General features: G+C 40.0%; 1 protein-coding gene and 1 non-coding gene across 2 annotated transcripts; both read left to right on the forward strand.

Moving 5' to 3' along the window:
* Positions 1–30: 30 nt before the first annotated feature.
* TRNAL-CAA (transfer RNA leucine (anticodon CAA)) lies at positions 31–146 on the forward strand. Its single transcript has 2 exons — positions 31–68; positions 101–146. It is a non-coding gene; the product is annotated as a tRNA-Leu (tRNA).
* A 756-nt stretch (positions 147–902) lies between these two features.
* Positions 903–12974, forward strand: MAGT1 (magnesium transporter 1). Its single transcript, XM_056359897.1, has 10 exons — positions 903–1054; positions 2161–2330; positions 3175–3292; positions 4596–4736; positions 5198–5338; positions 5676–5765; positions 8156–8219; positions 10236–10310; positions 10773–10863; positions 11553–12974. The coding sequence occupies exons 1-10, from the start codon at positions 956–958 to the stop codon at positions 11566–11568; spliced, it is 1005 nt and encodes a 334-aa protein (XP_056215872.1). The 5' UTR covers positions 903–955; the 3' UTR covers positions 11569–12974.
* The last annotated feature ends 2144 nt before the right edge of the window (positions 12975–15118 follow it).

Raw genomic sequence — 15118 nt, forward strand, 5'->3', positions numbered from 1 at the left:
GAGCCTCCCGGCGGCGATTGCAAGCACAGTGTCAGGATGGCCGAGTGGTCTAAGGCGCCAGACTCAAGGCGTTCCGCGCCTTCCCGTGGCGGGTTGGGTATTCTGGTCTCCGTATGGAGGCGTGGGTTCGAATCCCACTTCTGACACCACTTTTTTATTTTTTCCTTTTCCGTGTGAATTTAATTAATAAATGCGCCGAACATCTAAAGCCACAGATTTTAGTGCAAGTAGAAGTTGCAGCGAGGCTCGCGGAGCCGGAAATAATTTCCATAGTGTACGCGTCCTCGAACAGAGGAATACAAAACGAAGCGTGAGTGAACCCACATCTTTGCGTGGGATTACACTTGAGGGTCCCTCACTCATCGCACACCGGCAGAGGATTTCCCGAGGGCGTTTGCGGTTTTAATAATCTCCTTAACTCACAAGACAGCAATATACATGCGTGTTTAAAAATAAACCAGCGTATGACTTTGGGGAGCTACCAATTAAGCTCCTTGGTGTTTTATTCTAGATTCCTTTTCTGGTTTCTTGGCGCTTACCGAGGTGAAGGCCGGGCCCCTCGCCGCTGTGCCAGCCCCCCGGGACCCCGGGCGGCCCAAGCACACTGCGGCTGCGCAGCAGTTTGCAGCGTTTAAAGAGCCGCAGGTGCTGAGGAAAGCCCGGGCGTACCCTGAAGGTAAGGGGCTGCTGCAGCAGGGCAGAGAAGGGGGCACCCCCCAAACTGCGGCGCCCCCATCTCCAGGGGACCCGGCCGCCGCCGCGCGGCACGGCCCGCCTTCCCTCCACGTTTCACGAATCGCACGGCTCCAGCTTGCCGCGCTCCTATGGGCTAGCGGCAGCCCGTGCTGGACAGAGCTTCAGCGAATAGAAAGCCGTCAGCGAGTGGCGGGCCGGCGCTTCCGCCAATAGGAAGCGAGTGGGCGGGACCGCGCTGCCGGTCGGGCGGGGCCGGCCAATGGGGCGCGGGGCGGCCATGGCGGCGGTGCCGGTGCTGGCGCTGCTGCTGCTGCTGGCCTGGAGCGGGCCGGGCGCCGCGGGGCAGAAGCGGAAGGAGGTGAGGTGCCGCCGGGCTCTGCCGTGTCGTGCCGGGGTCGTGCAGTGCCGAGCGGGGCTGTGTAGCGCCGAGCGGGGCTGGGCGGGCCCCAGCTTGGGACACCCGCGGGTCTCAGCTTGAGGCCCCCGCGGCCCTGAGGCCCCCGCGGCCCTGAGGGGCAGCCCGCGGCTGCGGGCCCAGCGGAGCGGCTGCCTCTTTAGAATCCTACAGGTCTCCTTTTCCTTGTACCTTTGAGTGCGTTTAAATGCAGCTTCTTCCCGTATTGTTGTAGAAAGCGCTGCGGGAGCGTGGTGGCCCGGCAGTGCGAGGGGTGGGTGGGTGCCTGCCCGGCCTCGGTGGTGTCACGTAGTCCCACACAGCCGGCTCCGAGGGCTCTGTACGGCTTCAGGCAGGTAGGAGTCACGGAAGAGTTAGTTCATTATTTACCTTAAAGTACTCATCTGAAGGAAGGTGTTAGTAAGAAGTAGTTTGTGATAAATTAACATCTGGGGGGGATTGTCGCTTATCTAGCGCTTCTTTGTATAACGTTGCAGAATTGGTTGGCTTGGCTTTAAAAAGAGCTTAGTGCCGAGCACTCACCTGTTCCCCAGGTACACGCTGCGTCAAGGTTTGTCTGGCCATGCTGACCATTGGTGGTGGAGCTCACCCGCATGGTGCTTCCATCACTAGTGCTGATTCCGCTGCCACCGAGCTTTGAAATCGGAAACAGAGCGATGTTTGGTACTGACCAAATGCTGTGGCATGATTTGAGGTGTGCACCTGAAAGAAATCTGTGCAGTTAGCAATATGAGAAAGTACTAGTGAGCTGAATGGTCTTGGGTCTTCACCAGCGTGTGTAAAGCCAAGTGCTTAAAGGCAAAGTGCTTAAGCTCAAAGTGTGTGTATTACTGAGCGGCTCAAGTAAAAGAATAATATTAACCTGACTATCAAATGGACCTGCAAATGCCTTCAAGAATCTTAATGAAGTATCACGTAACATGAGCAGTGTTCTTATGAAATACGGTGCAGATGTTTGTTATGTCACATCTAGAAACCTTCAAGAGTGTACTGTGAGACTAGGAAAAAACCCACCAAAAATCCAAGTGTTTTTCTGGCTTTATTTTCAGATGGTGTTGTCAGAAAAAGTGAACCAGCTAATGGAGTGGGCGAGTAAAAGATCCGTTATTCGAATGAATGGAGATAAATTTCGACGCCTTGTAAAGGCACCGCCCAGAAATTACTCGGTGATTGTGATGTTCACTGCTCTTCAGCCTCACAGACAGTGTGTTGTGTGCAAGTACGGGCTTAATTTAGTCCTAAATTAGAACTTGAAAGTCATCACGTGCTTTGTAGGAAACTACATTTAAGACTGGGATAAAGCTTTTTGCCTATGTGGGAAGATTATATTTGGGCACATTATAGCAGGATTTTACTTGAAATTAAATGTGTGGAATATGTGTAATATGTATGTGAGAATATAACATAGTCCTTAATTATTTATCTCGCTCCTAAGATAATCAGTGCTTTGCAGAAACAGCGTTCACACTGATAGGCTTCTGGAGAAAGATGGGGTGAAAACTCAACTTTCCTGGTATGAGCTGCTGGAGAAATGTTTGTAGAATTACTGCTGGCCATGCAATCTAAAAGTTAATTAATATGTTTGGCACTTGCTTATTTACAACTATAATATGTTGGATCCTTAACCATATTATGGCTTTCATGTATTAATCTGGAGGTGGCAGAGGTCTGTAAAGATTATTTTTATACCTGGTTACTTGAAATTAAATGGTTTCCCATCCTCTGACATGGAAATGAGGGCACACCTGGACTCGATTTGGTATCTTGTTGTCTAGCAAATCATGAGCAGCTGGGTTCCATTTCACATTTCAATTAGAAATTACCACTGCTTGTGTTCATGGACTCAACAAAACTTGCCCTTGCATTTAAAAAAAAAACCAACAGTGGTGTCAAGTGCTTCACTTGATTGTTAGAAGATTGTCTGGACTTAACTAGAAAGTTAATGTCAGGTTGTGTGGGAGGCATCAGTAATGGGGTGGGGTGACTACAGCTCCCTCAGCTGTTTTGTAACTTCTGCTCTGGACAAACATGTGATACAGTGTTTCACTTTGTGTGTTTTACAGGCAAGCTGATGAGGAATACCAGATTCTGGCAAACTCCTGGCGATATTCCAGTGCATTTACCAATAAGATTTTTTTTGCTATGGTAGATTTCGATGAAGGCTCAGATGTATTTCAGATGGTAAGGTCTCTCTTTTTCTCTTTTAACGTTATTTTTAACTTGGGTTTTGGAGACTGAGGGCAAGAAGGTAAAGATGTATACAAAATTTAGTGTAACAATGATTAAAGAAATAATTGAGAAGCTAAAAGCTGCTGTTCAGAAGAAATGACAAGAGCAGAGGACAGTAGCATGTTGGCAGTAATATTAACAGAACTAACAAATCTGCAATAGGTACAAGGAGTGAACTGGCTTCTTTGACACTTTTTTCTGAGATTGTCTCCTGTAGTAACACGGTGTAATTCTTAATTGAATTTTTCTATGATACACAAAGAGGCAAGATAGAAAGCACCGATGTCATTAGGAACAGCTATTACAACTTTTAGATTACTAGAGTGTGCTAGATTAGGCTTTCAGTATGGGCTAACTTCTTGTTGAGTACCTGGATGTTTCGGTCTTTGGTTAACTTTATGTAACCATTTTTTTTTTTAGATGTATGAGTTCTTTCCATGTATGCTTGCAATTGCAGATCACATTAATAGTTCATTATAGTTTTGCAAATCTTAACTTTTTTTTTAAGAGATACTTGTCTCTGTTTAAAAGCTACACAATTTAGGCAATGATATTTTATTAAATGGAAGCTTTTGGACTGGAGGAGTGGAGAGGAATGTCTTTTACTCTTGATCAGTTTTCCCATAGTGTTGCATGAAAAATTCATTCATGAAGCTATGGTCTTCATAGATTATTGTATATATTTCTATTTCCCAGATTTCTCTCCCAAAAGTAGTAGTTAAAGAAGAAACATTAAAAAAAAACCTGAAATGCTACGGGAAAAGCAGTGTTAGGAAAAGATAGAACTGCATTTTGTAAACTACTTTTATTTACTTATCATAATGTCCTCTTACCTGGTCTGAATCTTTTGAATCAGTAGCTATAGATCTGAGTGCTAACAAAGAAATGTCAGTCACTTCAGAAAGCATGCACAATTGTGTTAAAAATAAAAAAGCCTGCTTAAATTTTTTTTTAATAAGACATCCAGCTCTGCTAGTGACAGAGCTAAAAAAAATTATTCGTCAGTACTAAAAGGAGAAAACTGGAATGCAAAAGGGAAACTGCAGGACTACCTTGATTACTTTTATGAAACACAGTAATGCAAGCTACTGTGTTCTGTTTTTACTTTTTTTAAGTTACTGACAATGAAATCTATGTATTAAACAGTTTTTCTTATTGATTTAATGATGATGTTGCAAGATGCAAATGGTCTAGAATTGTGTTACTAAACAGACTTTCATGCTGCTGTCATCTTCTATGAATTTTCTGCATACAGCTAAACATGAATTCTGCTCCAACCTTCATTAACTTTCCTGCTAAAGGCAAGCCTAAACGGGGTGACACATACGAACTTCAGGTGCGTGGCTTTGCAGCTGAACAGCTTGCTCGTTGGGTGGCTGACAGAACTGATGTCAATGTAAGTATATACAGACTTTCCCCACCACCACCTCTGTAGCACTCCCTTACTGCAGAATTCCAGCTGTGAAATGTGTCAGTTGTGATCTGTGGCTAATGATCTGCTCTCACATAGTCTAAATAGTTCTCATCTACAAAATCTAGTTTGGGCACATGTTTGGGCATATATCAAGTTTTATGTCCATTCAGTGTTGTAATATTTTGTGTAATTCTGTATTTGATAAGATGGTAAAACTAATTTCCTTCTTTCTCTTCCTATGGAAGAGAAAATTAATAGGTAGGGTAAAGGTGTATAAAACTGAAGTTACAGTAGCAGGGGAAGAAGCATTACTTTCCAAGTCAGATCTATTATGTAGAAAATCTATTAACCCACTCTAATATATTGTGGATGTTGTTAGCAGCAGTGCAGATACAATGTGTAATCCCACTGAGGGAAAATAATTTTAAATATCCTGTGTTCAGATTCGTGTGATAAGGCCACCAAACTATGCTGGACCGTTGATGCTAGGACTGCTGCTGGCTGTCATCGGAGGCCTTGTATATTTGCGTGGAAGCAATCTGGATTTTCTGTATAACAAAACTGGCTGGGCATTTGCTGCTTTGGTGAGTTGTTATAACTCTTGTCTGCCTGTTGTTGTAGGTTTTGTAGCAAATCAAGTCTTTAAAAGCTTTTGTACTTAAAGATGCATAAGCCTGGTAGAGGCAAATGAGGTGCATTTAGGTTTACATTTTGGTAGTCTGATAATATTACTTAATCTTGGTCTTTTCAACTCAGGTAACGCTTGATTAGATGCCTTTTATACAAATAAAAGGTAGGACAATGCCTAGCCTAAGATTGTGTTCTAAACCAGTGCTTCTGGGTACAAAATTAAAAAGAAATTGGGTAAAAAATAATAGGAAGAAAGTCCTTATTAAATAGTGTTTCTTCTTTCCTTTTCAGTGTTTTGTGTTAGCAATGACATCAGGCCAGATGTGGAACCACATTAGAGGTCCACCCTATGCTCATAAGAATCCCCATACAGGACAAGTGGTAAGTCTTTTCTTAGTTTTATTTTCTACATTTGTTTTATTTCTGCAAAATAAGGCTGATACTAAAAGAAGCAAATCAGAGAGCAGATTCTGTTCTTGGCTTCTTTCTTTGTCTGTCAGTGAGGCTAACCTCTCCTGCAGTGAGCAAGGCGAAGTAGAGAGCTGTTGATTAGTTCAGAGAGGATCTGTCTTCTCTTAAAATATGGTTGTGAAAGAGGGGTTTGGTTTTGTGTGAAACAGAAGGAATGTGAGAGCTCCAGTCAAATTTAAATTTTCTTCCAATTAGCTTTATCCTTCTCTTGGCTGAAATACAAGGAAGAAACTCTGTTAGCAAACTCCTGCTTTAGTGCTAAAACCATCACAAAATACTGCTCTTAAACCAAAGTGCTCTGTTCTGTAATTGCTGTGGGGCGATTTCACCCGTTACCTAGAACAGGAAGGTCATTCCTACCATCTTCTCTTCGATAATTCATTAATTCCATAAGAATGGTGGTGTTAGTTCTGTGATCTTCTAAGACTAAGGACAGATGCTTAAGGGTTTCCTAAGTGTATTGCTTTCTGTGCTCAGTACTAAGCTTTTAAAAGATAGAATAGAAAATGCAGTTCTTAATCAGATGAGAAATACTAAGATACATTTACTACCTAGCAGCACCTTCAGTTTCTTGTTGGAAACGGCTCCATGCGATAAAGCATTAGGCATCAGTCATATGGATGGTACTCAGCTGGAAAGGGGACAGACTAGTTCCAGAGAGTTACCCTGGAGTTTATTTTTGTTGTGTTAATACCTAGAGAGTTCAAGGTCTTTTTGTGTGTGGAAACTTCGATTATTCTGGTAATCACAGAAAGCTAAGAAGGTACTAAAATAATGCCCTAAGGTAAAGAGGATAGCATACAGAGTAACCAAAGCTATTTGCGAAGTTTTTTGGTTGGGGGGGGCTCCGCATTGGTTCAGAACCGAAGGTAAGCATTCCTTCCATCTCTCCAAAATGTAAAAAAAGGGATACATTTTGGAGGAAGCATGACAATGCTCTTTTGCTTAGATTCTGAGGGTAGGTTATTTTAAATTACCTGATCTCTTCCATTTCTGTGACTCCCTATGCATCTTTTAACTATTCCTGTTTGTTTTCATGTTTTCTTTTCAGCATTTATTTACCTGTGATGTTTGCTTTCCTGTCTTGTTATCCTCTATTGGTAAAGAGACATGATAGTTCTGAATTACTAACAGCAAAATAAAGGTGTTTATGTTGAGTATTACATGCTAAACAGTCTTGTTTCTGAGCCTGGCATTTTCATGTTTAACCTGCTCTTTTTTTTTTAATCTTATACACCCATCTAATGACTTACATATAAAAAACATCTTTCTGAGGTTTTTGAGGTAGATTAATGTCTAGTGATCTTTGACTTAGGAAATCTCATTTCTGAGGGAGGAAAAAAGTTTTAACATCACTTGGAATACAGTGCTCTGTACATAATACAGAATGAGAATGTAAAAGTAGTCAGAATGTATTGACAGCATTGCATCTCTTCAGGTGCTTACATGTCACATATTGGCTTTTCTCACATACTTTATTCAGAAGGGAATTAACTTGGTGAAATGTCTTCTCATGCCTGGTTAGGTGGGTCAGGCCCTCTGGATCTGCTTATCAAACTTTATCTTTCTACTTAGATATAACATCACAACCATAGTGATGTAGAGCTTCCCATAAGGGATTAAAAAATGGTATTCCTTCACAAATCTCAAATTTTCTGTTAACCTAGTTGGTTAGTAAACTACTAATGTAAATAAAACTGAGTTGACTTACTGAGTCAAAGTTCTCATATTTTAAATGCTTTCTTGAAAATGCTTCCTTTTGTTTCCTCTTTACATCATTCCTAAGCCTTTTTGAGACTGGCAAATAAAGCTTCAGTGGTATTGGTAGTGATGTTTCTTTTCCTGGTGTGCCATGAAAAAGATATCAGAGGCTTGGTTCTGGAGCCAAGTGAGTAGGGTTCACATGTAGATTGAAGAGTTCCAAGCTGAGGAGCAGTGTATGTAACCTAAGAAAGTCAGGGTGTGGATCAGACTTGGATCACAGTGGGCGCAGGAGAGCGTAATTATGGTAATTCAGGTAATTATTGCTGAACAGGGGATCTGGACCATGAAGGGTGTAGCAGCACTTGCTATAATCTGAACGGTACATTGGGCTGATTGTGCATGTTAATAGAAGGATTTTTGATGCTGACACCTCCCCCCCAAAATTGGTGATCAACTGATGAAATTGTTCATGCTCCAACTTTGTTTGGTCTCCTGAAAGAGGCAGTGCAAAAACTTCATTTCAAGCTCCATAGCTGCTGTTAATCATGCCAAAGTTGACTCCAGTATTAAAATCAATTACTCTTTGTCTCTTACAGAACTATATCCATGGGAGCAGTCAGGCCCAGTTTGTGGCAGAAACACACATTGTTCTTCTGTTTAGTATCCTTCCTGCTGAGAAGCATGTGGTTGGTGATGAGTTTTCTGTTGGCTGCCTTTTCTATTGGGGTACTTTCTCAAGGTTTCTAACTGTCACCTAATACTGATGCAGAAGCTTGTAGAGCCTTTCTGTAATGACAACTTACGCTTTTCCTATGCCGGTGATCTCTAAGTTGAATAGAAAAATACTTACTGCTTTCTCACTGCTGCCTTCCTTGCATAATGACTGAATTGGATAGTGTTGAAGGTGTGGATCTTTGTGGAATAACAAGGTTCTTCAGGATAGCCTCTGTTCCTCTGTGCGTGTCTCCATCTTTTCCGGTCTCACTTAGTTCGTGCTTTGGTGTTGAATTCCTTCCTCTGTTACTGATCTTTCTTCTTTTATTTCTTTGCTTACCTTCTTTACTTTTATTCTCACCACTTGTTCATGCTAACAATTCATGATTTTTCCATGCCAGTATTATGCCATCAAGAAAGGCAAGCAGAAACTTGCAGGTTAAGAGTTTTTACCATTCTCATTTGTATAAAAATGTTTCTTTAGAGTCATAAGAACAAAATTCCTGTTCTTTCCTTTTGTTCTCGCATTGTATGTTTTTGATCCATCATCTGTAACTTTAGTCGTATCTCACTCGAGCATTTCTTCCTTGTTCCGTTATCTGTGTTAGCCTGTGCATACTTTTGTCCTTTATATTCAGGATTTATATATTTTATTTATAATACCTTTTTTCTTTCAGCTTCACAGTCTCAAATTGCTTACATTTTATACTACACAAATATACAGAATAGCAGACTTACTACAGGGACATAATTTCAAAACTTCATTCAAAGTACCCATCCTCTTCAGTGCTTGACAGTGATTAACAAGTCGTTGGCAGCAGCAGTGTTCTTTAACAGAATGACTTCTGCCAATTTCTCCCTTTTCTCTTGTTTTATCTGCTCAAAATTCTAATTTCAGCAAGCAACACACCGGAGTTTTTGTAGTAAAATAATAGAAAGTAAGCAATTGATGTTTAAATATGCTAGTGCTAAAAGAACTTTACTCTCTTGCTGTGTATTCATTATCAAAATTTTTTTTAACTTAAACCATCCATTTGGAGGGGAACTTCTGACCTTTTTTCTAATTATTACTGTACTTCTGACACACTCGGTCAAATTCAACCTAGAAACTTTTTGTTGATGTTTGTATTATTGCTATCCATGTTATGGACCCAATCTACCAGTTGCTGGAGACATTTAAAATGGTAGAAGCTGGCAAGGTTCCTGTAGGCTGAAGTCAGTTTCCTCTTGTGCTGAAGGCAGACTGCATCTGAAATGGAAAGATTTCCTAACAGTCCCATTACAGTCAACAATAAGTATGTCTCATTTCAAGAGGAGGATTGGGACTGAACATCTATAGTGAAATGGAATGAAATCTGAGGGAACTCTTGTCTTTTGTTCCACTGGATCCACTATTTTGCTTTGCTAGGATTCATTCTTTGCAGATGTCAGGCTGAGTTGTCTGTGCTTCCTTAATTTTACAAACGGTAATTTATTTTTTTCTTAATTGAAGAACTAGAAAAGACTGAAATACTGCTACTTGAAGGATACTTTGTTAGATTAAATATTTCATGCATTTTATTCATTCTGTTAGTGGAGCAAAATGCAGAAGTTTAATTCCTTTTGGGATTTTCCAGTGGAGTAGAACAGTAGTAGGAGTGGACTGAGCTCTCTGGTAAGAAATGCTGTTTCATTACAAGCTGAGATAATAAATGCATGTTTTTAATTTTGTGTGAAGGCCTACCGTATCTTCCAGTTTATATTTTTAAACTTTGTATATATTTTCTTTTGAAAGTTGACATTATGAATGCCTTTCAGTTGCTGTTTTTCCCACCTGTAGTTGCTGGTTTGCCTGGGAAGCCTTTAATTTTTCCAGTGAGTTTTAATGCCCCAGGTATGGAGCTGAATTTACAAGATTAGGAAGGAGTATATTGCGTTGAGTCTATTGTATTTTGTTGATTTAGCCTTAAACAGCGTTCATAGATGGTGGTGTTACTTTAGGAATGGTACTTCTCCACGAAGCTGCTACTTCTCACATGGATGTGGGGAAAAGAAAAAGTAAGTACTAATACTTTTCTCTCTTAAGAGAAGGCATATTCAGTAAAGATTTTTTATATGCTCTTTAATAGAAAGGCTTTTGCCTGTGGGTTTTTGTACACTTCCCAATTCTAAGCAGAAGTGAATCGTTTTTTTTGGGAGAACTTGGAGTTGCTTAGCAAACTGCAAGATAAACTCAAAGCCCTTTTGGGAGGTGGGGAAATATAAAGGTGCTTTGCAGCATTTTGCTACTAAGGGAGAGGAGGAGGGACAGACTTGCTCTTGAAGCAGTGGTATAAAAATTAATTACAGGAGGATTTTTTTTTTTAATGGTCTTAATTTAGTTCTTCTCAGTGACTTTAACAGAGGTCTCCTCTGAGCAAATCTCTAAGCGTTACAGAATGCTTTTGAAAACCCCAGTCACTGCAGTGTTTTTGTGGACAGCTGCCACATTACTGGAATCTTACTCTGCATCTCTTGCAGTTATGTGTATTGCTGGTATTGGCTTGGTGGTGTTGTTCTTCAGCTGGTTGCTGTCTGTCTTCAGGTCTAAATACCATGGCTATCCATACAGGTATGTGTTTTCTGGGTTTTGGGTTCTTTTTTTTTTTGTGTGTGTGTGTGTGCTGTTATAGTTGTCATTTTCCTGTGCATTGCAATAGAGCTAGAACACCATAGGCTTTTCTGAAGGAAGTGGGTAGATGGAACTGAGGGCTTAAAGATTGAGAGTGATACTAGAAGTCTGGGGTTTTATGTGGACTGTGTGCTTACAAATGTATCTGTTCCTGCTGACTTGTATTTCCCTGTGTGGTAATAATATAAACCAGAACAGAAAAATAGGCAAAGGGCCTATTTTCTGAAATCTGATTTGGTGGGAAATAGGCAGATATTATCTCCTTTCTGTGAGAAGTCATTTCTTATTTAAAAATATCTAAATAATAAAACTTATTTCATAAGACTTTTCTCAAGACCAGAAGAGAGCTGAGCTTAGTCCCTGTTCAATAACCAGTCAGCTTTTATTCCGTTCTATGCAATGGTCTTATGTACTACTGCTAAACTTCTTGTAGCTAAGATGTGGTTATCTTGGCTTTTGCATTACTAGAAGACTTATTTTAAGTGTCTTCCCCACAGCTGCTTGCATCATAGTTGCATCAGGCCCAGTTTCTCATTCTGATTTTCTTGGCATATATGAAAGCTAAGTGGAATGTTGCACACCTTTTGTTTCTTATAAAATTAATAATATATGTTATTTTGTTCCTGCAGTTTCCTAATGAGTTAAAGGATTCCAGAATCTGTACCTTCAGAAAGGTGGCAACTGAAATTGTGTGTAATGGAATGGAAGAGCTGAATACGTATGGTTCATGCTACCTCTTTACACTGAATGAGATAGTTAAACACTGAACCAAAGAAGACATGTAGTGCCTTAAATATAACAAGCAATTTGCTCTGAAGGACACAAGAGTATTAAGATGCAATCTCTCTTTCATAAGCTTTACATCTTCTTAAACAACTCTCCTTCTAGTGAAATTCAGAACTTAATGCTTAGAACTATATTTCTGTAGGCTAACTAGAAACAGTACTTTACGTTCAATTGGATAATCTGTTTACCATGTGGGTTTTTCCCCCTCAAATATGCACAAACAGAAAATAAAGTGATAAATAGCAGGTGACGATAGCTTTTCTCTCATGCCTTTTTAAGTTTGAGAAAACATCTTCATATACCTAGAAATGTTTTCCTTCAGTCTGTGTGCAACCCTTGGAGAATACTTAAGATTGTGGTGTGGAATGTGCATATCCTAGAGCTGTATCTCATTTTTGAATACTGAACTGCTGTATGATGCAAGGGGTTGTTTCACAGATGAAGGGAGAATTTTCAACAAGTGGAACTGGGTTATTAATTCAGTTATTCATTTAAAAACTTTCCTTTGCTAAATGCTGAAACTGCAGCATTTAAATTGTGAATGTTGGCTTGGAGCTGGAAAAAATTGTTCTTATACTGTCCAACATTCACACTCTCAAAAATACCAGATTTTTGGTCACTATGTAAGTTTCTGTGTTCTCCATTTATTTTCTCCCAAGTTTTTAGCCTTGGGGAGGATATGGGAGTGGGCAGAGATCTAATTCCAGGATAGATATTGTTACCCCAACAGAGATTTGTTAGCCTTACAATTGAATGCATGTGCTTTTTGCTCTCTTGTTTTGTTCTCTCATCTCACAAAGATACTTTGCCTTAAGGATTCCTGAGTGGAAGACATTGTGCCTCACCCCAAACTGTTGTATATTTCAGCATCTGTACTATAGGAAATCTGTGCAGCCTGATTCACTAATCTTCCTTCCATAGGCTGTGGTGGCCTTGGAGGTTACTAGTCAGAGGAAAATATGATGAGACTTTTGCCTCTTGCTTCTTCATCTCCCCTGTCTCAAGAGGTTACAGAATTTGGATGCTTTAGATTGAATCTCAGAAAGGACTATATCATTCAAAGTAGAATGTTATTTTTATGCAATTTTGCTAAATTAACACACATCTCAAGTGCCTTAACTTCACTAATTTAGTTGTTTGGTGTTTCAACTTGTTGAAATGCATTTTTTTTTCTATGCTATACAAAACGACAAGCCTTAGTGGAATGGATAAATTGTGTGCCTGACTGAATTTTGGACAAGTTTCAATAAATTTTTTTAGTTTAATCCCTGCTCCTGTGTCTTTTGAACTTGAACATAAAACAGAACAAACCTCTTTTCTTCCACTCTTGCTTCAATGTGTTAATAAAAATGTCTGTATATAGTGAATAATCTCAGTATGGCTGAGTAGACTGGATTAGCAGCACATACGTGTTTATGTAGGGAAATTACAGCCCAAAATGTACAATATGAGATGTCTTCTCATGTAGCCAAGTAGTAGCATAAAAATTGCATGGTTTTTACCTGTCTTTGACAGCTGTCCTGAGGTGAAAATCTTGACTTCCTGGGTTCCTAGACAGATTAACTAACAGTGTTTCTGGAGGTGGAGTCTAGTTAGCACTACAGATAGCCTGGAACAACTCTGGATTGTTGTATCTGTTGCCTATTTTCCTGTCCTGTTGGTACAATGCTTCCAATAAACTTCTAGATTGTACTTCAGTCACTAGCCATGCAGGTGAAAGTTGCTTACAGTTTCATTCTATAAGTAACAGGTTTTTTCTTAAATTCTCAGTCTAGTTTCCAATTTCTGTGACATGGTGCATATTTTATTCTGTCCCTCTAAAAAGCATATAATCATATATTGCCTAATAGTTGCACATCCTGCTGATGGATAGTGGAGATGTGTTGGCTTTCTGCTTACAGTGGTATAAATACTGAGAGCTTTGGATTTTCCTCTTTTTCCATGCTGACATATGAAATGCAAAAACTGTAGGAAAAAAGTAAGCATTTTTTGTGCTCTCTAGGCTGAAACTGAAGTGCATGGAGGAGGGAACAGGCGTGATAGTGGAGCAAGAGAAGATTGAGTGCTTGCAAGGACCTGCAGCGGATTTAGAGAGGGTGCAATTCTAGAAAGACTTATGTTGTGCATCAGTTGAGAGGTAATGGCCAGCTGTAATTGGTACCAGAGTGATTTTTTGGGACCATTGGCACATGCATCTTGCTAACTAGTTAGTATAGTACAGTTCTGGACCAATAGAACAAAGGTGGGATGAGGTAATGCATTCAAGAACCAGTATGCAAAAACTGGGAGTTTGATGAGGCCATCTCCTTTAGCAAGTGAGTCATTAAACAGCTCAGAAGTACTATAAAAGCTCACCTTTAGAGAACGCTTATTGTAATAAAAGGAAGAAATGGTATGTTCTTTAGCTGAAAATGGACTGTGTGGGGTATTTTTTTTAACGTGGCTGGCCTCAAAGATTGCTGCTTTTTCTGCTTTTGAGAAGGGGCTGTGGTATGTTTCTAAAATATTTTTGAATAATAGCTAGTAGTAATTTAAGGAGCTCGATGAGCTAAGGCCAAAGCAAGATAGTAAATCTTAATTGGATTAATGTAGGTAATGGTTTGTGTTGTCTACAATTTACTGGAAGCTTCTGTCTTCAAACCATTCCAGTGTTCAGCACAGAACATGCCTCTTAATGGTGGTGCCTAGCAGTTTTCTCTGCAGTTAAGCTTTTAACAGAGATTCTTCCTAAGTACGTGCTCTTCAGGGGCAGAACTGCTTAACCCTCCAACTAGGTGGAAAACAGGCTCAGCTCTGCATCTGCTGTGTATGGCTTGGTGCTTGTGCAAATAATCTTAATTAATCCCATGGCAGGTGATGTCATTGTGGCTGAGTGGACATATGCAATCACATGATAAATATGCATTCTGACGTGAGGGTAAGAAGACATTAAACCTTTTGGCAGGCAGTGGGATACTGGGGAATATGATGAGATGATGGCTGCCTAGAGGCTTTAGGATAAAAACACAGATGCTTCTAAATGGCCACAACTATTTGACATCTAACTTAAATGTACATCAAGACCTATTCTGTGCCTTGTTAAAGAAGTTTAAAAGTAAGCATAACTGATTTTTTTTTTTTATTCTTAGTCTATATTCATGACAAATCAAAGCAGAAGTTTTAGAAGTACTGAAGAAGGTCAGTTGCTTAACTTCCTAAACTTTTGAAACATCCGAAGAAAATCAGAGGCCTGACGCATTTGTGCTTGTTGGGATATGCTGCACGTGACATCAAATTATGCTAGGTTGTGGTATCTTGTAGCTGAAGTTTGTTGGGAGAAAAATGGTCTGTAGAGTTCCTTCATGGTTTGTTAGCAATGGTTTCTGATAGTCTCTTTTAAAAATTAGCTAGTCTATAACAGCAAATAGCT

Source organism: Falco biarmicus, chromosome 14, assembly GCF_023638135.1.
Source record: "Falco biarmicus isolate bFalBia1 chromosome 14, bFalBia1.pri, whole genome shotgun sequence".
NCBI lineage: Eukaryota > Metazoa > Chordata > Aves > Falconiformes > Falconidae > Falco > Falco biarmicus.